We start from the raw sequence: 24,786 nt of genomic DNA on the forward strand, positions 1-24,786 counted from the left end.
AATTCAATTTATTCCCCAAAATCCCATTTTCCCTCAAAAATCCATTTTTCCCTCAAAATCCATTTTTCCCTCAAAAATCCCATTTTTCCCTCAAAAATTCCATTTCTCCCTCAAAAATCCCATTTTTTTTACCCAAACCCCCCAAAAAACCCCTTTAAATTCAATTTATTCCCCCAAAAAACCCCTTTAAATTCAATTTATTCCCCCAAAAATCCCATTTTTCCCTCAAAAAATCCCATTTTTTTCCCAAAAACCCCATTTTTTTCCCCCAAACCCCCAAAATTCCCCAAATACCTAAAAATAATAAATATTTTGAATTTTTTAGGATAATTTATTGGGATTTTCCCCTCCCCCCTCAGCCCAGCGGGTCCCAAAACCCCCAAAAAACCCCTTTAAATTCAATTTATTTCCCCAAAAATCCCCCCAAAATCCCATTTTTCCCTCAAAAATCCCATTTTTTTCCCCAAACCACCCCAAAAAACCCCTTTAAATTCAATTTATTCCCCCAAAAATCCCATTTTTCCCTCAAAAAACCCCATTTTTTTACCCAAAAATCCCATTTTTTTTCCCCCAACCCCCCCAAAATTTCCCAAATTTCCTAAAAAAATGAATATTTTTAATATTTTAGGATAATTTATTGGGATTTTCCCCTCCCCCCTCAGCCCAGCGTGTCCTTCCAGGGGCGTTTTTGGGGCCGGGGGTCCCTCGGGGGCTCCTTCAGGGGGTTCTGAGCCCACGTGGGCCGGAGGGGACCTGGAAATAAAATCAAATTAATTAAAAAATGATTAAAAAATCAGCACAAAACAACCTAAAAAATTCAATACTAAAATTGTAAAAAATTGGGGATTTTTTGGGGGATTTTTTGGGATTTTTGGGGTGATTTTTGGGGATTTTTTTGGTGATTTTTTGGGATTTTTTGGGTTTTTTGAGATTTTTTGGGATTTTTGGGGTGATTTTATAGGGATTTTTTGGTCATTTTTTAAGGTTTTTTTTTTAACCTCTTTGAGGTTTTTGGGGGATTTTTTAGGATTTTTTGGGTGATTTGGGATTTTTTGGGTGATTTTTGGCGATTTTTTGGGGATTTTTTTAGTATTTTTTGGGGATTTTTTGGGTGATTTTTTTAGAATTTTTCTGGATTTTTTAAATGATTTTTTAATGATTTTTTTAAAGTTTTTTTTTTAATTTTTAAATTAATTTTTTTGATTTTTTAAATGATTTTTTGTGGATTTTTTGGTGATTTTTGGTGATTTTTGGGGATTTTTTGGGTGATTTTTTGAGGATTTTTTGGGGATTTTTTGAGACTTATTTTACAATTTTTAATGAATTTTTGGAAATTTTTTTCCCTGATTTTTAAGGATTTTTTTGGGCCATTTTTGGACCTTTTTGGGGGGGATTTTGGGGAGATTTTGCGGCATTTTTTGGGTTTTTTTGGGGGGGATTTTTCAGGGATTTTTTGGGTATTTTTTTCAATTTTTTCCCAATTTTTAATGAATTTTTGGGAGTTTTTTTCCCTGATTTTTGAGGATTTTTTGGGCCATTTTTGGACTTTTTTGGGGGGGATTTTGGGGAGATTTTGGGGCATTTTTGGGGCATTTTTTGGTTTTTTTGGGGGGATTTTTTACAATTTTTTGGGGTGTTTTTCTCAATTTTTTCCCAATTTTTTATCAATTTTTTGGACTTTTTTTCCCTGATTTTTGAAAATTTTTAGGCCATTTTTGGACCTTTTTTGGGGAAATTTTTGGGGGATTTTTATCAATTTTTTTTACCTTTTTTTTCCCAATTTTTTATGAATTTTTGGACATTTTTTTTCACATTTTTAAGGATTTTTTTGGGCCATTTTTGGACCTTTTTGGGGGGATTTTGGGGGATTTTTGGGGGGATTTTTATCAATTTTTTAATCTTTTTCCCAATTTTTTATGAATTTTTGGAAATTTTTTTTCACATTTTTAAGGATTTTTTGGGCCATTTTTGGACCTTTTTGGGGGGATTTTGGGGGATTTTTGGGGTTTTTTGGGGGGGATTTTTTACAATTTTTTAGGGTATTTTTTTCAATTTTTTCCCAATTTTGTATGAATTTTTGGACATTTTTTTTCACATTTTTAAGGATTTTTTGGCCCATTTTTGGACCTTTTTTTGGGGGGATTTTGGGGCATTTTTGGGGCATTTTTTGGGTTTTTTGGGGGGATTTTTCAGGGATTTTTTGGGTATTTTTTTCAATTTTTTCTCAATTTTTAATGAATTTTTTGGAGTTTTTTTCCCCAATTTTTAAGGATTTTTTGGGTCATTTTTGGAGCTTTTTGGGGGGGATTTTGGGGAGATTTTGGATTTTGGGGCATTTTTGGTTTTTGGGGGATTTTTCAGCGATTTTTTGGGGTATTTTTTTCACTTTTTTTTCTCAATTTTTATCAATTTTTTGGACTTTTTTTCCCTGATTTTTGAGGATTTTTTGGGTTATTTCTGGACCTTTTTGGGGGGGGGATTTTGGGGAGATTTTGGGGCATTTTTGGGGTATTTTTTGGGGGGGATTTTCAGTGATTTTTCAATTTTTTCCCAATTTTTATGAATTTTGGACATTTTTTTCACATTTTTAAGGATTTTTAGGTCATTTTTGGACCTTTTTAGAGGGATTTTGGGGATTTTTTGGGGATTTTTATCAGATTTTGGGTTTTTCAATTTTTCCCAATTTTTAATGAATTTTTGGGAGTTTTTTCCCGATTTTTGAGGATTTTTGGCCATTTTTGGTTTGGCATTTTGGTTTTTAGGATTTTCAATTTTGAGATTTTTTGAATTTTTTCAATTTTTATGATTTTTGAGTTTTTCCATTTTGGGGATTTTGGAGTCATTTTTGAGCTTTCAGATTTGTATTTGGAGGATTTTTATCAATTTTTGTTTTCACTTTTTGCAATTTTTATGAATTTTTGGGAGTTTTTTTCCCTGATTTTTAAGGATTTTGGGTCATTTTGGACCTTTTGGGATTTTAGGGAGATTTTGGGCATTTTGGTTTTGGAAGTTTTCAGTGATTTTTCTAAATTTTTCCCAATTTTATGAATTTTTGAAAATTTTTTTCACATTTTTAAGGATTTTTTTTGGGGTCATTTTTGGACATTTTTGGGGGAAATTTTGGGGAGATTTTGGGGCATTTTTGGGCCATTTTTGGGGTGTTTTTTTGGCATTTTTGGCCTCACCTTTGGCTGCCAAACTCAGGTGGTCCCGAAGGCGTCGCTGTCGCTGCTCGGCCTGTTGGGTCACTTGGGCCTCTTCCCACTCTAAAAATCCCAAAAAAATGAATTAAAAAGACCCCAAAACCCCCCAAAATTCAAAATAAAACATCCCAAAACACTCCAAAAATTACCCCAAAAAAACCCCAAAAATTCAAAATAAAACCCCAAAATTCAAAATAAAACCTCCCAAAACCCCCAAAAATTCCCCCAAAAAAGCCCCAAAAATTCAAAATAAAATCCACAAAAAATCAAAATAAACCCCCCCCAAAATTCAAACTAAAAATCCCCAAAAATTCAGAATAAATCCCTAAAAATTCAAAATAAAATCCCCTAAAAATCAAAATAAATCACCCAAAAATTCAAAATAAAACCCCCTAAAAATTCAAAATAAAACCCCCTAAAAAATCAAAATAAAACCCCTCAAAAATTCCAAATAAAATCCCTCAAAAAATCAAAATAAAAATCCCTAAAATTCAAAATAAAATCCCCAAAATCCCCAAAATCACCAAAACTCAAAATAAATTCTAAAAACTCAACATAAAACCCCAAAATACAAAACAAAACCCCCAAAAGTCAAAATAAATCCCCCAAAAACCCCTAAACCCCAAAATCCCTCCAAACCTCCCAAAATCCCCCAATATTCCAAATAAACCCTCTCAAAAATCAAAATAAAATCCAAAAATAAAGAATCCCAAAAATCCCCAAAAATTCAAAATAAAACCCCTAAAAATCAAAATAAACCCCCAAAAATCAAAATAAACCCCTCAAAATTCCAAAACCCAAAATCAAAAACACCTCAAAACCCCCAAAACCCCTCATAAAATCAACCTAAATCCCCACAAAACCCCTCAAAAACTTCCAAAAATTTAAAGTAACCCCCCCAAAAATTCAAACCAAACCCCCAAAAATCCCATTTTTAACCCTAAAATCCAAATTTTTCCCCAAAATCCCTTTATTCCCCAATTTCCCCTAAAATCCCCAATCTCTCACCCTCAAACCAAATTTTCCCCTAAAAACCCCATTTTCCCCATAAAAATCCCAATTTAATCACCCCAAAATTCAAAATAAACCCCCCAAAACTCAAACATAAACCCCAAAAACCCCTGAAAATTCAAAATAAACCCCCTAAAAAACCCCAAAATCACCCTAAAACCCCAAAATTCAAAATAAACCCCTAAAAATCCAAAATCACCCCAAACCCTCAAAATTCAAAATAAATCCCAAAGCTCCCTAAAAATTCAAAATAAAATCCTCAAAAATCAAAATACAAATCCCTAAAACTCAAAATAAATCCCCAAAATTCAAATAAATCCCCTAAAAATCAAAATAAATCCCCTAAAATTCAAAATAAAATCCCAAAAATCCTAAAATCAAAAATAAAATCCTAAAAATTCCAAATAAATTCCCTAAAAATTCAAAATAAAAACCCTGAATAATTGAAAATAAAATCCCCTAAAAATTCAAACTAAAAATCCCTCAAAAATTCAAAATAAAATCCCCAAAAAATCCCTAAAAATTCAAAAACCCCAAAAAATCAAAATAAAATCCCCAAAAAATTCCAAATAAAAACCCTTAATATCTGAAAATAAAATCCCCACAAAATCAAAATAAAACCCCTAAAAATCAAAATAAAATCCCAAAATCCTAAAATTCAAAATAAATCCCTAAAATTCAAAAAATCCCAAAAATCCTAAAATCTCAAAATAAATCCCCAAAAACTCAAAATAAAATCCCTAAAATTCCAAACAAATCCGCCAAAAATCAAAGTAAAATTCCCAAAAATCCCTAAAAATTCAAAATAAATTCCCCAAGAAATCAAAATAAAATCCCAAAAAATCCCCAAAAATTCAAAATAAATTCCCCAAAAATTCAAAATAAATTCCCCAAAAATTCCAAATAAAAACCCCTTAATAATTGAAAATAAATCCCCAAAATTCAAAATAAAACCCCAAACCAAATCAAATCCAAAATTAAAAATCCCAAAAAATCCCTAAAAATTCAGAATAAAACCACCCAAAAAATCAAAGTAAAATCCCCAAAAATCCCTAAAATTCAAAATAAAATCCCCAAAAATTCAAAATAAAATCCCCTAAAAATCAAAATAAAATCCCAAAAAATCCCCAAAAATTCAAAATAAATTCCCCAAAACCAAAACAAACCCCCCTAAAAACTCAAATTAAAAACCCCCAAATCACCCCAAAATCCCCCAAAAATCCCAAAATCCCCCCAAAAACCCCCAAATTTCCCTCACCCCGTTTGAGCCTCTGCCAGAAGCTCCCTTTGGGGGTGGGCGTGGCCGTGGGCGTGGCCTGGGGCAGGGAAGCCACGCCCAGGCGGGCCCGGAGGGCGGGCACTCGCAGCAAGCCGGTCTGCAATAGGCTGAAGCTGTTCGACGTCAGCCAATAGGTGAAGACCGCCTGGGGAAAGGGGCGGGGCTACGTGTTAGGCCACGCCCACCGTGGGGAAGCCACGCCCCTGCGCCCTCGAGCCACGCCCACCTCGTTTAAGCCACGCCCACCCTGATTTAGGGGCTTACTGTTAAGCCCCTCCCCCTTCACTTTAGACCCCCTACCCCTCTCCTTAAGCCCCTCCCCCTCCCTTTAAACCCCTCCTCTTCCCTTTAAACCCCTCCCCTTCCCCTGACGCCCCTCCCCATTTAAATCCCTCCCTCCTTATAGCCCCTCCCCTTCCTGTAAGCCCCTCCCTTTATACTCCTCCTCCTCTTTAAACCCCTCCCCACCCTTCTAAGCCCTCCCTCTGCTTCCCTTTAAGCCCCTCCCTCCCTCTTAAGCCCTCCTCTTTAAACCCCCTTCCATTTAAGCCTCCTCTTCCCTTTAAACCTCCTCTTCAAGCCCTCCCTCCTTAAGCCCCTCCCCTTCCCTTTAGCCCCTCCCTTTTTCCTCCATCAAGCCTCTCCCCCTCCCTTTAAGCTCCTCCCCTTCCTATTAAACCCTCCCCTTAAGCCCTCCTCCACCCTATTAAACCCTCCCTCCCCCTTAAGTCTTCTCCCACCCCTTCTACTTAAGCCTCCTCCTCCCCCAAAGCCACGCCCCTCCCAGTCAGCCCCTCCCCTTATGGGTCCCAACCCCATTAAGCCCCTCCCTCCCTTTAAGCCCCTCCTTCCCCTTAAGCCCCTCCCTATTTAAACCCCTTAAGCCCCTCCCCATTAAAACCCCTCCCTTTCAACCCTCCCCTCCCTTTAAACCCCTCCCTTTAAGCCCCTCCCCTCCTTATTAAACCCCTCCTCTTCCCTTTAAGCCCCTCCCCTCCTTAAACCCCTCCCCTTCCCTTTAAGCCCTCCCTCCTTCCCCCTAAGCCCCTCCTCTTTACTAAGCTCCTCCCCTAAACACCTCCCTGCTCCTTAAGCCCCTCCTCTCTTAAAGCTCTCTCCCAATTAAACCCCTCCCCTTAAGCCTCCCCTTCCCTTTAAGCCCTCCCTCCTCTTAATCCCCTCTCCCTTTAAGCCTCTCTCTCCCCTTTATTAAACCCCTCCTCTTCTCCCTTAAGCCCTCCTCCTCCTTTAAGCTCCTCCTCCTCCTTTAAACCTCTCTCTCCCCATGAAGCCCTCTCCCTTTCCCTTTAAACCCTCTCCCAATTAAGCTCCCACCCCTTCCCCTTAAGCACCTCCACCTCCTTATTAAGCTCCCTCCCCTTTACTAAGCCCCTCTCCTCCTCTTTAAGCTCTCTCCTTTCCTTTAGGTCCTACCTTATTAAGCCACACCCTTCCCTTAAGCCCCTCCTTCCCTTCTGGCTTTCCTCCCCCTTCCCTTCAGCTCCCTCCCCCTTTTTCTCTCCATCAAGGCCCTCCCTTCCTTTTAAACCCTCCTCTTTCTTTAAACCCCTCCTTCCTTCCTTATTAAGCCCCTCCCTTCAAGCCCCTCCCCTAAACCCCTCCCTGCCCTGAAGCTCCCTCCCCTTTATTAAGCCCCACCCCTTCCCTTTAAGCCCCTCCTCCTCCCTTAAGCCCCTCCCCCTTAAACCCCTCCCAATTCCCTTTAACCCCTCCCCATCCCTTTAAGCTCCTCCTTCCTATTAAATCCTCCCCTTAAGCTCCTCCTCCTTAAGCCCCTCCTCCTTAAGCCCTCCCCTTCCTTTTAAGCCCCTCCTTCAAGCCCCTTCCTTCCCTTTAAACCCTTCCCTTAAGCTCCTCCTTCCCTTAAGCCCTCCCCAATTAAACCACTCCCTATAAGCCCTCTCCTTCCCTTTAAGCCGCTCCTTCCCTTTAAACCCCTCCCCATTAAGCCCCTCCTCACCTTATTAACCTCCTCCTTCCCTCTTAAGCCCCTCCCCTTCCCCAAAAGCCACGCCTCCGAATTAAACCCTCCCTTCAGGTCCCAACACATTAAGCCCCTCCTTCCCCTTAAGCCACTCCTTCCCCAAAAGCCACGCCCCCCACATTAAACCCCTCCCTTCAGGTCCCAACACATTAAGCCCCTCCCTTCCCCTTAAGCCCCTCCCTTCCCCAAAAGCCACGCCCTCCCAATTAAACTCCTCCCCTTCAGGTCCCAACACATTAAGCCCCTCCCTTCCCTTAAGCCCTCCTCTCCCCTTAAGCTCCCTCCCTTCCCCTTAAGCCCCTCCTCTCTTTAAACCCCTCCTTCCTTTAAGCCCTCCTCCTTATTAAGCCCCCACCCCTTCCCTTAAGCCCCTCCTTCCCCTTAAGTCCTCCCTTTATTAAGCCCTCCCAATTCCCTTTTAAACCCTCCTTTCCTTTAAGCCCCCTTCCAATTAAACCTCCTCCTTAAGCTCCCTCCCCTTCCCATCAAGCCCTCCTCCTCCCTTAATCCCCTCTACCTCCTTTAAGCCCCTCCCTCTCTTTAAACCCCTCTCCTCCCACTTTAAGCTCCTCCCCTTCCCCTTAAGCCCCTCCCCATTAAACCCTCCCCTTGAAGCCCCTCCTTCCATTTAAACCCCTCCCTTCCACTTAAGCCCCTCCTCCCCCTTAAACCCCTCCCCTTCCCCTTCAGCCCTCCCCTTTATTAAACCCCACCCTTCCCTTTAAGTCCCTCTCTTTATTAAACCCTCCCTCCCTTCCCTTTTAAGCCCCTCCTCACCATTAAACCCCTTTAAGTCCCTCCCTCACCGCTTAAGCCCCACCCCTTTTGGTTGCTCCCTCCCTTCCCTTAAGCTCCCACCCTTTCCCTTCCTCAAGCCCCTCCCCTCCCCATTAAACCCCTCCTCTCCTATAAACCCCTCCCTGCTTAAGCCCCGCCCCTTTTTCTGAAACCCCTCCCTTTTCCATTAAGCCACACCCTTTTTCACCAAGCCCCACCCCTTTTTTGCTAAGCCACTCCCCTTTTTGCTAAACCCCACCCCTTTTTTTGCTAAGCCCCGCCCCCTTTTGGCCAAGCCCCGCCCCCTTTTTACCGCCGGGAAGTGGAGGATGAAGGGCAGGAAGAAAAGGGGGAGGAGCCTGAGGAGCTGCCGGATGGCCCCGCCCCCCGGGGTGGCCACGCCCGTCTCGGCCCCGAGCTGATTGGAGGAGAGGAAAAAGGGGCGGGGTTAATTAAGGGTGGGTGTGGTCGGTCTTATTTGCATACGATTTGCATAAAGGGATAAATTGGGAATGAAATGTCTTGAAATTCAGCCAAAATTGAACCAAAATCCACCCAAATTCAACCAAATTCACCAAAATTGACACAAAATGCATCAAAATCCACCCGAGTTTACCCCAAATTGAACCCAAAATTCATCGAATTTTACCCAAAATGGACCAAAAATGGACCAAAAAAGGACTCAAAATGGACCCAAAATCCACCCCAAAATGGACCCAAAATGGACCCAAATCCACCCAAAATGGACCTAAAATTGACCCAAAATTGACCCAAAATGGACCAAAAAATGGATCCAAAATTGACCCACAATGACCCAAAATGAACCAAAATGGACCCAAAATTGACCCCAAAATGGACCAAAAATGGACCAAAATGGACACAAAAATGACAAAAAATGGACCCAAAATGAACCAAAATGGACCCAAAATTGACCCCAAAATGGACCAAAAATGGACCAAAATGGACACAAAAATGACAAAAAATGGCCCCAAAATGGCCCCAAAATGAACTCAAAATGGACCCAAAATGGACTCAAAAATGGACTCAAAATTCACCCAAAATTCACCCAAAATGGACTCAAAATGGAGCCAAAATGAACCCAAAATGGACCCAAAATGGATCCAAATTCACCCAAAATGGACCAAAAATAGACCCAAAATGAAACAAAAATGGACCCAAAATTGACCCCAAAATGGACCCAAAATGGACCCAAAAATGGATCCAAAATCCACCAAAATTTCCCCAAAATTCACCCAAATTTACCCCAAATTCACCCAAAAAGGACCCAAAATCCACCGAAATTCACCCAAAATGAAGCCAAAAATGGACCGAAATCCACCCAAAACGGACCCCAAATTGACCCCAAAATGGGCCAAAAAAGGAATCCAAAATGGACCCAAAACGATCCTAAAATGGATCCAAATTGACCCAAAATGGACCCAAAATTGACCCCAAATGGACCAAAAAATGGATCCAAAATTGACCCAAAATGACCCAAAATGAACCAAAATGGACCCAAAATTGACCCAAAATGGACCCAAAATGAACCAAAATGGACCCAAAATTGACCCACAATGGACCAAAAAATGAATCCAAAATGGACCAAAATAGACCAAAATGATCCCAAAATTGACCCCAAAATGGACCAAAAATGGATCCAAAATTGACCCCAAAATGGACTCAAATTCACCCAAAATGGACCCAAAAATCACCCAAAATGGACCCAAAATGAACCCAAAATGGACCCAAAATGGATCCAAATCCACCCAAAACTCACCCAAAATTGACCTAAAATTGACCAAAAATTGGATCCAAAAATGACACAAAATTGACCCAAAATTGACACCAAAATGGACCCAAAATGGACCAATAATGGACCCAAAATTCACCCAAATTTACCCCAAATTCACCCAAAAGGGACCCGAAATCCACCAAAATTCACCCAAAATGGACCCAAAAATGGATCTAAAATGGACTCAAATTCACCCAAAATCGACCCAAAATTGACCCCAAAATGGACCAAAAAATGGTCTAAAAAATGGATCCAAAATGGCCCCAAAATGGATCCAAAATGGACCCAAAAATGACACAAAATTGACCCAAAATTGACCCCAAACCCCCCAAAATCCCATTTTCCCCCATTTTTTCCCAAAAAACCCCATGTTTTCACCCCAAAAATCCCCAAATTTTTTACCCAAAAATACTTTTTTTTCTCCCAAAAGTTTCATCTTTTTACCCAAAAATCCCATTTTTTCCGAAATCCCTCATTTTTTCACCTAAAATTCACTTTATTCCCCAAAAAATCCCCCAAAAATTCAATTTATTCCCCATTTTACCCCAAAAAACCCCCATTTTTTTACCCAAAAGTCCCATTTTTTCACCCAAAAAAATCCTAAAAATTCCATTTTTTCCCAAAATCTTCATTTTTTTACCCAAATTGGTTGCTTACCTCGAGCACCAGCCAGGTGGTGGTCGTCACCAGGAGGGGCAGCACAAAGAAGGGGTCGGGGAGCCCCAAATCGGGGACCCAAAAAATCCCACCCAGCTCCAACCCCGGAGCCGCCGCCAAACCCTGCAGGGCCAGGAAAAAAGAGACGAAAACGGGGGTCTGGAACCCCCAAATTGGGTTAAAAACACCTGAAATTGGTTAAAATTAATTTATTAAAATTGGGGAAAAAAATTGGGGTCAAAAAGGAAAAAAAACGGGGAAAAAAATCGAATTTTTGGGGGAATAAATTGGATTTTTGGGGGAATAAATTGAATTTTTTAAGGAATATTTTGAATTTTAAAGGGAATAAATTGGATTTTTAGGAGAATAAATTGGATTTTTGGGGGATTTTTTAAATTATTTGGGGATTTTGGGTGAATTTTAGGTGATTTTGGGTAAATTTTGGGTGATTTTGGGTCAATTTTGGGTCCATTTTGGGTCAATTTTGGGTGATTTTTGGGTCCATTTTGGGTCAATTTTGGGTGATTTTTGGGGTCAATTTTGGGTCAATTTTGGGTCCATTTTGGGTGATTTTTGGTCCATTTTGGGTCAATTTTGGGTCCATTTTGGGCCAATTTTCAGTCAATTTTGGGCCCATTTTGGGTGATTTTTGTGTCAATTTTTGGGTCCATTTTGGGTCAATTTTTGGTCCATTTTGGGTCCATTTTGGGTCCATTTTTGGTCCATTTTGGGTCCATTTTGGGCCAATTTTGGGTCAATTTTCAGTCAATTTTGGGCCCATTTTGGGTCAATTTTGGGTCAATTTTGAGTCATTTTTGGGTCCATTTTGGGTGATTTTGTGTCAATTTTTGGGTCCATTTTGGGTCAATTTTTGGTCCATTTTGGGTCCATTTTGGGTCCATTTTTGGTCAATTTTGGGTCCATTTTAGGTCAATTTTGGGTGATTTTTGGGTCCATTTTGGGTCAAGTTTTGGTCAATTTTAGGCCAATTTTGGGTCCATTTTGGGTGATTTTTGGGTCAATTTTGGGTCCATTTTGGGTGATTTTTGGGCTGTCCCAAATGGGGGAGCCAAAAAAGCCCCCCCAGGTCCAAGCCCAGACCCTGCAGGGCCAGGAAAAAAGAGACGAAAACGGGGGTCTGGAACCCCCAAAATTGGTTAAAATTAATTTAATTTGATTTAATTTAATTTATTTTAAGTTGGGGAAAAAATTGGGGTCAAAAAGGAAAAAAAACGGGGAAAAAAATCGAATTTTTTAAGGAATAAATTGAATTTTTTGGGAAATAAATTGAATTTTTAAAGGAATAAATTGAATTTTTAAGCAATAAATTGAATTTTTTAAAGGATATTTTGAATTTTAAAAGGAATATTTTAAATTTTTGGGGGAATAAATTGGATTTTTGAGGGAATAAATTGAATTTTAAGGAAATTAAAGTGAATTTTTGGAGTGATTTTTTGAATTATTAGGAAGGATTTGGGGATTTTGGGTGAATTTTGGGTGATTTTGGGTCAATTTTGGGTCCATTTTGAGTCATTTTTGGGTGATTTTTGGGTGAATTTTTGGTCAATTTTGGGTCCATTTTGGGTCAATTTTGGGTCAATTTTGGGTCAATTTTGGGTCAATTTTGAGTCAATTTTGGGTCAATTTTTGGTCAATTTTAGGTCAATTTTGGGTCTATTTTGGGTCCATTTTGGGTCCATTTTGTGTCATTTTTAAGTCACTTTTGGGTGATTTTTGGGTCAATTTTGGATGATTTTGGATCCATTTTTGGTCCATTTTGGGTCCATTTTGGGTCCATTTTGCGCCACTTTTTGGTCAATTTTGGGTCAATTTTTGGTAAATTTCGGGTGATTTTTGAGTCATTTTTGGGTGATTTTTTGGGTCCATTTTGGGGTCCATTTTGGGTCAATTTTAGGTCAATTTTGGGTCCATTTTGAGTCAATTTTGGGTCCATTTTGGGTCAATTTTGGGTCAATTTTGGGTCCATTTTGGGTCAATTTTAGGTCCATTTTGGGTCCATTTTGGGTCCATTTTGGGTCCATTTTGGGTCGATTTTGGGTCCATTTTGGGTCAATTTTGGGTCCATTTTGGGTCAATTTTGGGTCCATTTTGGGTGATTTTTGGGTCCATTTTGGGTCAATTTTGTGTCAATTTTCAGTCCATTTAGGATGAATTTTGGGTCAATTTTGGGTCCATTTTGGGTCAATTTTGGGTCCATTTTGGGTCAATTTTTGGTCCATTTTTAGTCAATTTTAGGTCAATTTTGGGTTCATTTTGGGTCAATTTTGGGTCAATTTTTGGTGAATTTTGGGTCAATTTTGGGTCAATTTTGGGTCTGTTTTGGGTGATTTTTGGTCCATTTTGGGTGATTTTTGGGGTGTCCCAAACAGGGGACCCAAAAAAGCCCCCCCAGGTCCAAGCCCAGACCCTGCAGGGCCAGGAAAAAAGAGACGAAAACGGGGGTCTGGAACCCCCAAATTTGGTTAAAATTAACTTAATTTGATTTAATTTAATTTATTTTAAGTTTGGGAAAAAATTCGGGGTCAAAAAGGAAAAAAAACGGGGGAAAAAATCGGATTTTTGGGGGAATAAATTGAATTTTTGGGGGATTTTTTGGGGAATAAATTGGATTTTTTGGGGAATAAATTGGATTTTTTAAGGAATATTTTGAATTTTAAAGACAAATTGGATTTTTGAGGGAATAAATTGAATTTTTTAAGGAATAAGGTGAATTTTTGGGGGATTAAATTAAATTTTTAAAGGAATAAATTGAATTTTTGGGGAATTTTTGAAATTATTGGGGAGGGTTGGGGGTTTTGGTTGAATTTTGGGTGATTTTAGGTCAATTTTTGGTCCATTTTGGGTCAATTTTTGGTCGATTTTGGGCCCATTTTGGGTCCATTTTGGGTGATTTTTGGGTCAACTTTGGGTCAATTTTAGGTCAATTTTTGGTCAATTTTGGGTCCATTTTGGGGTCCATTTTGGGTCAATTTTTGTGTCCATTTTATGTCAATTTTAGGTCAATTTTGGGTCAATTTGGGTCAATTTTTGAGTATTTCGAGTGGGATTTTCGGGGTTTTAAAGGCAAAGGGGGCGTGTCCCGAGCATGCAAATGAGCAGGGGAGGGGCGTGGCCTCACCTGGACCAATGGGACGAGGAATCCCCGCAGGGGGTTGACCTTGTGACGCTGCTGATACGACACCAGCTCCGTGTACGCCCGGGCCACTGGTGGGGAGGGAAAGGGGGAGGGGCCAAAGGGGAAAGGGGGCGTGGTCAGGGGGAGAGGCCACGCCCACTTATTGTTAAGCCACGCCCACTTTTATTTAAGCCACGCCCACCACTTCCCAAGGCTAATTAAACATTAAAATGGGTGTAAATTGGAGGCCACGCCCACTTTTGTTTAAGCCACGCCCACCTCTCCCCAGGGTTAATTAGGGGGTTAATTAGACATGAAAATGGGGGGGTTAATTGGAGGCCACGCCCCCTTTTATTTAAGCCACGCCCACCTCTTCCCAGGGGTTAATTAAGCCTTAAAATAAGGGTTTAATTGGAGGTCACGCCCACTTTTGTTTAAGCCACGCCCACCTCTCCCCAGGGTTAATTAGGGGGTTAATTAGACATGAAAATGGGGGGGTTAATTGGAGGCCACGCCCCCTTTTATTTAAGCCACGCCCACCTCTTCCCAGGGGTTAATTAAGCCTTAAAATAAGGGTTTAATTGGAGGTCACGCCCCCTTTTATTTAAGCCACGCCCACCCCTCCCCAGGGTTAATTAGGGGGTTAATTAGGCCTTAAAATGGGGGGTTTAATTGGAGGCCACGCCCCCTTTTAATTAAGCCACGCCCACCCCTCCCCAGGGTTAATTAGGGGGTTAATTAGGCCTTAAAATGGGGGGTGTAAATTGGAGGCCACGCCCCCTTTATAGGAGGCCACACCTCCTTTACAGGAGGCCACACCCCCTTTTATTTAAGCCACGCCCACTCCTCCCCAGGGTTAATTAGGGGGTTAATTAGGCCTTAAAATGGGGGGTTGTTTGAAGGCCACGCCCACTTTTATTTAAGCCACGCCCACCCCTCCCCAGGGGTTAATTAGGGGGTTAATTAGACATTAAAAGGAGGGGTGTAAATTGGAGGCCACGCCCACTTTTAGAGGAGACCACACCCCCTTTTAGAGGAGGCCACACCCCCTTTTATTTAAGCCACGCCCACCCCTCCCCAGGGTTAATTAGGGGGTTAATTAGGCCTTAAAATGGGGGGGTTAATTGGAGGCCACGCCCCCTTTTAGAGGAGGCCACACCCACTTTTATTTAAGCCACGCCCACCCCTCCCCAGGGTTAATTAGGGGGTTAATTAGGCCTTAAAATGGGGGGTGTAAATTGGAGGCCACGCCCCCTTTTTGAAGAGGCCACACCCCCTTTTATTTAAGCCACGCCCACCCCTCCCCAGGGTTAATTAGGGGGTTAATTAGGCCTTAAAATGGGGGGGGTGTTAATTGGAGGCCACGCCCCCTTTTATTTAAGCCACGCCCACCCCTCCCCAGGGTTAATTAGGGGGTTAATTAGGCCTTAAAATGGGGGGGGTTTAATTGGAGGCCACGCCCCCTTTTATTTAAGCCACGCCCACCCATCTTTAGGGTTAATTAGGGGGTTAATTAAGCCTTAAAAGGGACTGTTAATTGGAGGCCACGCCCCCTTTCAGAGGAGGCCACGCCCCCTTTCATTTAAGCCACGCCCCCTTAAGGAGGAAGCCCCACCCCCTTCCAAATGAAGCCCCGCCCCCTTTTAAGAGGCCACACCCCTTCTAGAAGCTCCCTATAAGCCCATTCCACTCTGGCCACGCCCCCACCCTTTAAGCCACGCCCCCAACCCTCAAGCCACGCCCCTTTTGTCACTTTTTAACCCCATTTTTTCCCTTTTCTCCCCAAATTTCACCTCCCACCCCCAAATTTTGGCCCCACCCCCAACTTTCACCTCCCACACTGGCCACGCCCCACCCTTTAAGCCACGGCCCCAGCCCTTTAAGCCACGCCCCCAACCCTTCAAGCCACGCCCTTTTGTCACTTTTTAACCCCATTTTTCCCCTTTTTCTCCCAAATTTCACCTCCCAGCCCCCAAATTTAGGCCCCACCCCCAAATTTCAAGCCACGCCCTCCCCACAAGCCCCTCCCACAATGGCCACACCCCCACCCTTTAAGCCATGCCCCCAACCCTTCAAGCCACGCCCCTTTTGTCTTTTAACCCCATTTTTCCCCTTTTCTCCCCAAATTTCACCTCCCACCCCAAATTTCAAGCCCCGCCCTCCCCACAAGCCCCTCCCACACTGGCCACGCCCCCACCATTCAAGCCACGCCCCCAACCCTCAAACCACGCCCCCAACCCTTCAAGCCACGCCCCTTTTGTCACTTTTTAACCCCATTTTTTCCCCTTTTTCTCCCCAAATTTCACCTCCCACCCCCAAATTTGAACCCACCCCCAAATTTCAAGCCCCGCCCTCCCCACAAGCCCCTCCCACACTGGCCACGCCCCAACCCTCAAACCACGCCCTCAACCCTTCAAGCCACGCCCCTTTTGTCACTTTTAACCCCATTTTTCCCTTTTTCTCCCCAAATTTCACCTCCCACCCCCCAAATTTTACCTCCCACCCCCAATCTCAAGCCCCGCCCTCCCCACAAGCCCCTCCCACATTGGCCACGCCCCCAGCCCTTCAAGCCACGCCCCTTTTGTCACTTTTTAACCCCATTTTTCCCCCTTTTCTCCCCAAATTTCACCTCCCACCCCTGAAATTCCAAGCCACGCCCTCCCATAAGCCCCTCCCACACTGGCCACGCCCTCACCTGTAAACCACGCCCCCAACCCTTCAAACCACGCCCCTAACCCTTCAAACCACGCCCCCAACCCTTCAAGTCACGCCCCTTTTGTCCTTTTAACCCCATTTTCCCCTTTTCTCCCCAAATTTCACCTCCCACCCCCAAATTTCGGCACCCCAATTTTCACCTCCCACACTGGCCCACCCTCACTTGCTCAAGCCACGCCCCCAAGCCCTCAAACCACGCCCACCCCCAACCCTTCAAGCCCGCCCCACAGCCCTTAAACTCACGCCCATTTCACTTCACCCAGCCCCATTTTTCCCCAAATTTCACCTCCCACCCCCCAAATTTCGACCCCACCCCCCCAAATTTTGGCCCCGCCTACCCTGGTGCTGGTCCTGCCCCCTCCTGGCCTCAGCCAATCGCTGGCTGAGTTTCTGCAGGTGGGGGAGGTGCTGGGCCAGCCGGGCGGCCTCGCGTTGGCCTCGCAGCACCAGCGGCAGCAGCAGCAGCCGCACCCCAACCGTGCCTGGAAATGGGGAAAAAAGACCCAAAATTAAGGAGAAAATTAAGGGAAAAATAGCCCAAAATTTGTTTTCTAAGTCAGAGAAAAATCAGCTGAAAATTCGAATTAAAATGGGGAAAAATTGGCCTGAAATTTGAATTAAAATGGGGAAAAATCGGCCCAAAATTCGCATTAAAAGGGGGAAAAATCGGCACAAAATTCAGGCTAAAGTTGGGAAATATTGGTCCAAAATTCACCCTTAAAATGGGAAAAAATCGGCCCAAAATTCACCCTTAAAATGGGGAAAAATTGAGCAAAATTTGCCCTAAAATTGGTAAAAATTGGCCCAAAATTCGCATTAAAATGGGGAAAAATTATTCTAAATTCACCCTAAAATTGGGAAAAATTGGCCCAAAATTCACCCTTAAAATAGGGAAAAATTGAGCAAAATTTGCCCTAAAATTGGTAAAAATTGGCCCAAAATTCGCATTAAAATGGGGAAAAATTGGCCCCAAATTCACCCTAAAATTGGGAAAAACTGGCCCAAAATTTACGCTAAAATTGGGAAATACTGGCCCAAGATTTGCCCTAAAATTGGGGAATATTGGTCCAAAATTCACCCCAAGATTCGTCACAAGGTCAGGAAAAATCGGCCCCAAATTCATCCTAAAAGTCCAAAAAAATTGGCCCAAAGTTTGTCTTAAAATTCGCCCCAAGAACAGAAAAATTGGCCCAAAATTTGCCCTCAAAGTCAGGAAAAATCAGCACAAAATTTGCCTTAAAATCAGGAAAAGTCGGTCCAAAATTCTTCCCCAAAATTAAGAAAAATCGGTCCAAAATTCACCCTTAAAATTGGGAAAAATTGGTCCAAAATTCAGGCAAAAAGTCAGGAAAAATTGGCCCAAAATTCACCCTTAAAATAGGGAAAATCGGCCTAAAAATTCACCCTAAAATTGGAAAATATTGGCCCAAAATTCACCCCCAAAATGAAAAAAATCAGTCCAAAATTTACCCCCAAAATTGGAAAATATTGGCCCATAATCCGACCTCAAATTATAAAAAATTGGCTCAAAATTCACCCTTAAAATTGGGAAAAATCGGCCTGAAATTTGTCCTAAAATTGGGGAAAATCAGCCCAAAATTCAGGCTAAAAATGGGAAAAATCGGCCCAAAATTCGCATTAAAATGGGGAAAAATTGGTACAAAATTCAGGCTAAAATTGGGAAAATTCGGCCCAAAATTCACATTAAAATGGGGAAAAATCGGCCCGAAATTCACATTAAAACGGGGAAAAATCGGCCCAAAATTCGCATTAAAATGGGGAAAAATTGGCACAAAATTCAGCCTGAAATTTGGAAAAAATCAGCCCAAAATTTGCCCTCAAAGTCAGAAAAAATCGGCCCAAAATTTGCCTTAAAATTATGAAAAATTGGCCCAAAATTTACCCTAAAATTAGGAAAACTCAGCCCAAAATTTACCCCAAAATCCGGAAAAATTGGCCCAAAATTTACCCCAAAATTAGGAAAACTCAGCCCAAAATTTACCCTAAAATTAAGAAAAATCAGTCCAAAATTTACCCTAAAATTAGGAAAACTCAGCCCAAAATTCACCCTAAAATTAAGAAAACTCGGCCCAAAAATTCACCCTAAAATTGGAAAATATTGGCCCAAAATTCGACCCCAAAGTTGGAAAAAATCAGACCAAAATTCACCCTTAAAATGGGGAAAAATTGGCCCAAAAATTCACCCTAAAATCAGGAAAAATCGGCCTAAAAATTCACTCTAAAATTGGGGGAAAATTGGCCCAAAAATTCACCCTTAAAATGGGGAAAAATTGGCACAAAATTCGGGCTAAAATTAGGAAAAGATCGGCCCAAAATTTGCCCTCAAAGTTGGGAAAAATCAGCCCAAAATTTGCCTTAAAATTATGAAAAATTGGCCCAAAATTCACCCTTAAAATGGGGAAAAATCGGCCCAAAATTCACCCTAAAATGGGGAAAAATTGGCCCAAAATTCAGGTTAAAATTTGGAAAAAATCTGCCCAAAATTTGATCTCAAAGTCAGGAAAAATCGACCCAAAATTTGCCCTAAAAATGGGGAAAATCAGCCTAAAATTCACCCTAAAATTGGAAAATATTGGCACAAAATTCACCCCCCAAATTAAGAAAAATTGGCCCAAAATTTACCCTAAAAATGGGGAAAAATCGGCCCAAAATTCACTCTAAAATTGGAAAAAAATTGGCCCAAAATTCAATATTAAAGTATAAAAAATCGGTTCAAAATTCATCCCCCAAAATTCACCCCCGAGGGCAGCAGCAGCAGCCGCACCCCCACTGTGCCTAAAAATGGGGGGGAAAAGACCCAGAATTAGGGAGGAAATGGAGGAAAAAGAGGGCAAAATTTGGGGAAAATATTGGGAGAAATCGGGTGCAAATTCGCCCTAAAAATGGGAAAATTCGGTCCAAAATTCGCATTAAAATGGGGAAAAATTGGCCTGAAATTTGAATTAAAATGGGGAAAAATTGGCACAAAATTCACCTTACAATTATGAAATATTGACCCAAAACTTGTCCTAAAATTGAGAAATACTGGTCCAAAATTTGCCCTTAAAATGGGGAAAAATTGGCTCAAAATTCACATTAAAATGGGGAAAAATTGGCCCAAAATTCGGGCTAAAATTAGGAAAAGATCAGCCCAAAATTTGCCCTCAAAGTCAGGAAAAATTGGCACAAAATTTACCCTAAAATTAAGAAAACTCAGCCCAAAATTTACCCTAAAATTAAGAAAAATCAGCCCAAAATTTGCCCTCAAAGTCAGAAAAAATCGGCCCAAAATTCACCCCCAAAACTAAGAAAAATCAGTCCAAAATTCACCCTAAAAATGGGGAAAAATCAGCCTAAAAATCATCCTAAAATTGGAAAATATTGGCCCAAAATTCGACCTCAAATTATAAAAAATCGGTTCAAAATCCATCCCCCAAAATTCACCCCCGAGGGCAGCAGCAGCACCCCAACCGTGCCTGGAAATGGGGGGGAAAGAGCCCAGAATTAGGGAGGAATTGGAGGAAAAAGAGGGCAAAATTTGGGGAAAAAGTCAGGAAAAATCGGACCCAAATTTGGGAAAAATCGGCCTGAAATTCGGGATAAAATTGGGGAAATTCGGTCCAAAATTCACATTAAAATGGGGAAAAATTGGTACAAAATTCAGGCTAAAATTGGGAAATACTGGTCCAAAATTTGCCCTTAAAATGGGGAAAAATTGGCCCAAAATTCAGGTTAAAGTTGGGAAATATTGGTCCAATATTTGCCCTAAAATTGGGGAATATTGGCCCAAAAATTCACCCTAAAATTAGAAAATATTGGCCCAAAACTTGACCCCAAATTATAAAAAATCGGCCCAAAATTCACCCTAAAATTGGAAAAAATCGGCTCAAAATTCGCCCTCAAAGTCAGGAAAAATCAGCACAAAATTTGCCTTAAAATCAGGAAAAGTCGGTCCAAAATTCTTCCCCAAAATTAAGAAAAATCGGTCCAAAATTCACCCTTAAAATTGGGAAATATTGGCCCAAAATTCAGGCAAAAAGTCAGGAAAAATCAGTCCAAAATTCACCCTTAAAATAGGGAAAATCGGCCTAAAAATTCACCCTAAAATTGGAAAATATTGGCCAAAAATTCACCCCCAAAATGAAGAAAAATCAGTCCAAAATTTACCCCCAAAATTGGAAAATATTGGCCCAAAATTCGACCCCAAATTATAAAAAATTGGCCCAAAACTCGCATTAAAATGGGGAAAAATTGGTACAAAATTCGGGCTAAAATTAGGAAAAGATCAGCCCAAAATTTGCCCTCAAAGTCAGGAAAAATCAGCACAAAATTTGCCCTAAAATTAGGAAAAATTGGGCAAAATTTGCCCCAAAATTGGGAAAAATTGGCCCAAAATTTGCATTAAAATGGGGAAAACTCAGCCCAAAATTCACCCTAAAATTAAGAAAAATCGGCCCAAAATTTACCCTAAAATTAAGAAAAATCAGCCCAAAATTTACCCTAAAATTAAGAAAAATCAGCCCAAAATTAACCCTAAAATTAGAAAAATCAGCCCAAAATTTACCCTAAAATTAGGAAAAATCAGCCTAAAAATCCACCCTCAAAATGGGGAAAAATTGGCCCAAAAATTCACCCTAAAATCAGGAAAAATCGGCCTAAAAATTCACCCTCAAAATGGGGAAAAATTGGCCCAAAATTCGGGCTAAAATTAGGAAAACTCAGCCCAAAATTTACCCTAAAATTAAGAAAACTCAGCCCAAAATTTATCCTAAAATTAAGAAAACTCAGCACAAAATTCACCCCAAAATCCCGAAAAATCAGCCCAAAATTCAACTCAAAATCCACCCCAAAATCAAGAAAATTCAGCCTAAAATTCACCCTCAAAATGGGAGAAAAATTGGCCCAAAAATTCACCCTAAAATCGGGAAAAATCGGCCCAAAATTCACCCTAAAATGCGGAAAAATCGGCCTAAAAATTCACCCTCAAAAGGGGGAAAAATTGGCCCAAAATTCGCATTAAAATGGGGAAAAATTGGCCCAAAATTCGGGCTAAAATTAGGAAAACTCAGCCTAAAATCTACCCTAAAATTAAGAAAACTCAGCCCAAAATTCACCCCAAATTGGGAAAACTCAGCCCAAAATTTACCCTAAAATCCCGAAAAATCAGCCCAAAATTCACCCCAAAATTAAGAAAAATCAGCCCAAAATTTACCCTAAAATTAAGAAAAATCAGCCCAAAATTCACCCTTAAAATTGGGAAAAATTGGTCCAAAATTCTTGCAAAAAGTCAGGAAAAATTGGGCAAAAATTCACCCCAAAAATTAAGAAAAATCAGCCCAAAATTCGCTCTAAAATTAGGAAAACTCAGCCCAAAATTTACCCTAAAATTAGGAAAAATCAACCCAAAATTCACCCTTAAAATTGGGAAAAATTGGTCCAAAATTCAGGCAAAAAGTCAGGAAAAATTGGGCAAAAATTCACCCCAAAAATTAAGAAAAATCAGCCCAAAATTCGCCCTAAAATTAGGAAAAATTGGGCAAAATTTGCCCCAAAATTGGGAAAAATTGGCCCAAAATTCGCATTAAAATGGGGAAAAATTGGCCCCAAATTCACCCTTAAAATTGGGAAGAATTGGCCCAAAATTCACCCTAAAATTGGGGAATATTGGCCCAAAATTTACCCTAAAATTGGGGAATATTGGTCCAAAATTCGCTCCAAAATTCACCCCAAGGTCAGGAAAAATTGGCCCAAAATTTGCCCCAAAATTGGGAAATATTGGCCCAAAATTCGACCCCAAGATTGGAAAAAATCGGACCAAAATTCACCCTAAAAATGGGTAAAAATTGGCCCAAAAATTCACCCTAAAATTGGAAAAGATTGGCCCAAAATTCACCCCCAAAACTAAGAAAAATCAGTCCAAAATTCACCCCGAAATTTGGAAAAATTGCCCCAAAATTCACCCTTAAAATTGGGAAAAATTGGTCCAAAATTCAAGCAAAAAGTCAGGAAAAATCCCCCCTGAAAAAACCCCATTTTTTCCACTTAAAAACCCAAAAAAAGACCTAAAATGCCCCAAAATCGCCCGTTTTTGCCCCAAAACTGACCTGCAGCGATGGCCCCCCACCAGGGCAGCCCCAGGTCGAGGTGGAGACTTTCCAGAAGGTTCTGCAGGAGCCCCACGGGGGTGAAGCCCCCCAGGCCCAGCTCTTCCAACCTCAGGGTCCCCCCCCCCAAATTTTGGGGGGGTTCTCCCAAATTTGGGGGGTCCTGAAGGGGTGGGGAGGAGGAGGAGGGGGAGGGAGGAGGGTGGGAGGGGCTGCAAGGGAAGATTTGGGGGGTTAGGGGTTGATTTGAGAGGAAAATTGACACAAAACCCCTCAAAAATTGACACAAAAACACCAAAATTGACACAAAATCCCCTAAAATTGAGACCAAGAACCCCAAAAATTGACCCCAAACCCCCCCAAAATTGAGCCCAAGACCCCCAAAATTTCATCCCAGACTCCCAAAGTTTCATCCCAGACCCCCCAAATTGATCCAAGATACAAATAATTGACCCCAAGACCCCCTAAAATTGAGGTAAAACCCCCAAAATTGACACAAAATCCCCTAAAATTGAGACCAAGAACCCCCAAAATTTCATCCCAGACTCCCCAAATTGACCCAAAACCCCCAAATTTAAACCCAAACCCCTGAAATTGACCCAAAACTCCCCAAATTTAAACCCACATCCTCTAAAATTGACCCAAAACTGTCAAAAATTGAGCCCAAACCCCCCCAAATTTGACCCAAAACCCCCAAAATTGAGCCCAAGAACCCTAAAATTGACCCCAAACTCCCAAAAATTGACCCAAAACCCCAAAATTGACCCAAAACCCCCCCAAAATTGAGGCAAAACTCCCAAAAATTGACACAAAATCCCCTAAAATTGAGACCAAGAACCCCAAAATTTCATCCCAGACCCCTCAAATTGACCCAAAACCCCCAAATTTAAACCCAGACCCCTCAAATTGACCCAAAACTCCCCAAATTTAAACCCAGAACCCCTATAATTGACCCAAAACCCCCAAAATTTCATCCCAGACCCCCCAAATTGACCCAAGATACAAAAAATTTGACCCAAAGCCCCCCAAAATTGACCCAAAACCCCCAAAAATTGACCCCAGATCCCACAAATTGACCCAAAACCACCCAAATTTAAACCCAGACCTCTTAAAATTGACACAAAACTCCCAAGAATTGAGCCCAAAACCCCCAAAATCGACCCCAGACCCTAAAAATTGACCCAACCCCCCCCAAAATTGAGCCCAAAACCCCCAAAATTTCATCCCAGACCCCCCAAATTGACACAAAACCCCCAAAATTGACCCCAAGACCCCCTAAAATTGAGGTAAAACCCCCAAAATTGACCCAAAACCCCAAAAATGGAGCCCAAGACCCCTAAAATTGACCCAAAACCCCTAAAATTGACCCAAACCCCCCAAAATTGACCCAAAACCCCAAAAATTGAGCCCAAGACCCCTAAAATTGACCCCAAGACCCCCCCAAATTGAGCCCAGACCCCTCACATTGACCCCAACCCCCCCCAAATTTAAACCCAGAACCCCTAAAATTGACACAAAACTCCCAAAAATTGATCCCAAACCCCCAAAATTTGACCCAAAACCCTCCAAAATTGACCCAAACACCCCCAAAATTGACCCCCAGACTCCCCAAATTTACCCCAGACCCAAAAATTTAAACTCAAGACCCCAAATCTGAGCCCCAAGATCCCCAAATATTCCCCCAAACCCCCTAAAATCCCTGTAAAACCCCCCCAAATCTCCCCAATAATCCCCCCAAATCCTCAAACCCCCAATATTCCCCCAATCCCCCGAGATCCCCCTCAAACCCCCATAATCCCCCAAAATCCCTCAAACCCACCCAAAACCCCACAAATCCCCCAAACTCCCCTTAAGACCCCTAAATCCCCTCAAACACCCCAAAATCCCCTCAAATCACCTAAATTCCCTTAACCCCCAAATCCCCCAAAACCCCCAAATCCCCAAACTCCCCCAAATCCTTCAATCCCCCAAAAATCCCCCAAATCCTAAAAACCCTTAAGCCCCCAATATCCCCAAATTCACAATAATTCCTCAAGACCCCCAAAATCCCCTCAAAAAACCCCCAAATCCCCTTAAAACCCCCAAAATCCCCTAAAACTCCCCCAAC

General features: G+C 41.6%; 1 protein-coding gene across 1 annotated transcript; it reads right to left on the bottom strand.

Annotated features, from left to right (window-relative positions):
* Positions 1 to 613: 613 nt before the first annotated feature.
* Positions 614 to 22,853, bottom strand: OXA1L (OXA1L mitochondrial inner membrane protein; the record flags this gene model as incomplete). The annotated part of the gene is made up of 8 exons (XM_050330290.1): positions 614 to 753; positions 3,186 to 3,266; positions 5,473 to 5,638; positions 8,589 to 8,693; positions 10,725 to 10,883; positions 13,864 to 13,949; positions 16,914 to 17,057; positions 22,680 to 22,853. Coding segments are annotated over 8 exons (1,010 nt in total), but the record flags the coding sequence as incomplete, so codon positions are not given.
* Between the last annotated feature and the right edge of the window lie 1,933 nt (positions 22,854 to 24,786).

The sequence above is a fragment of the Myiozetetes cayanensis genome, unplaced genomic scaffold (assembly GCF_022539395.1).
Source record: "Myiozetetes cayanensis isolate MyiCay16 unplaced genomic scaffold, myiCay2020 scf404, whole genome shotgun sequence".
Classification (NCBI taxonomy): domain Eukaryota; kingdom Metazoa; phylum Chordata; class Aves; order Passeriformes; family Tyrannidae; genus Myiozetetes; species Myiozetetes cayanensis.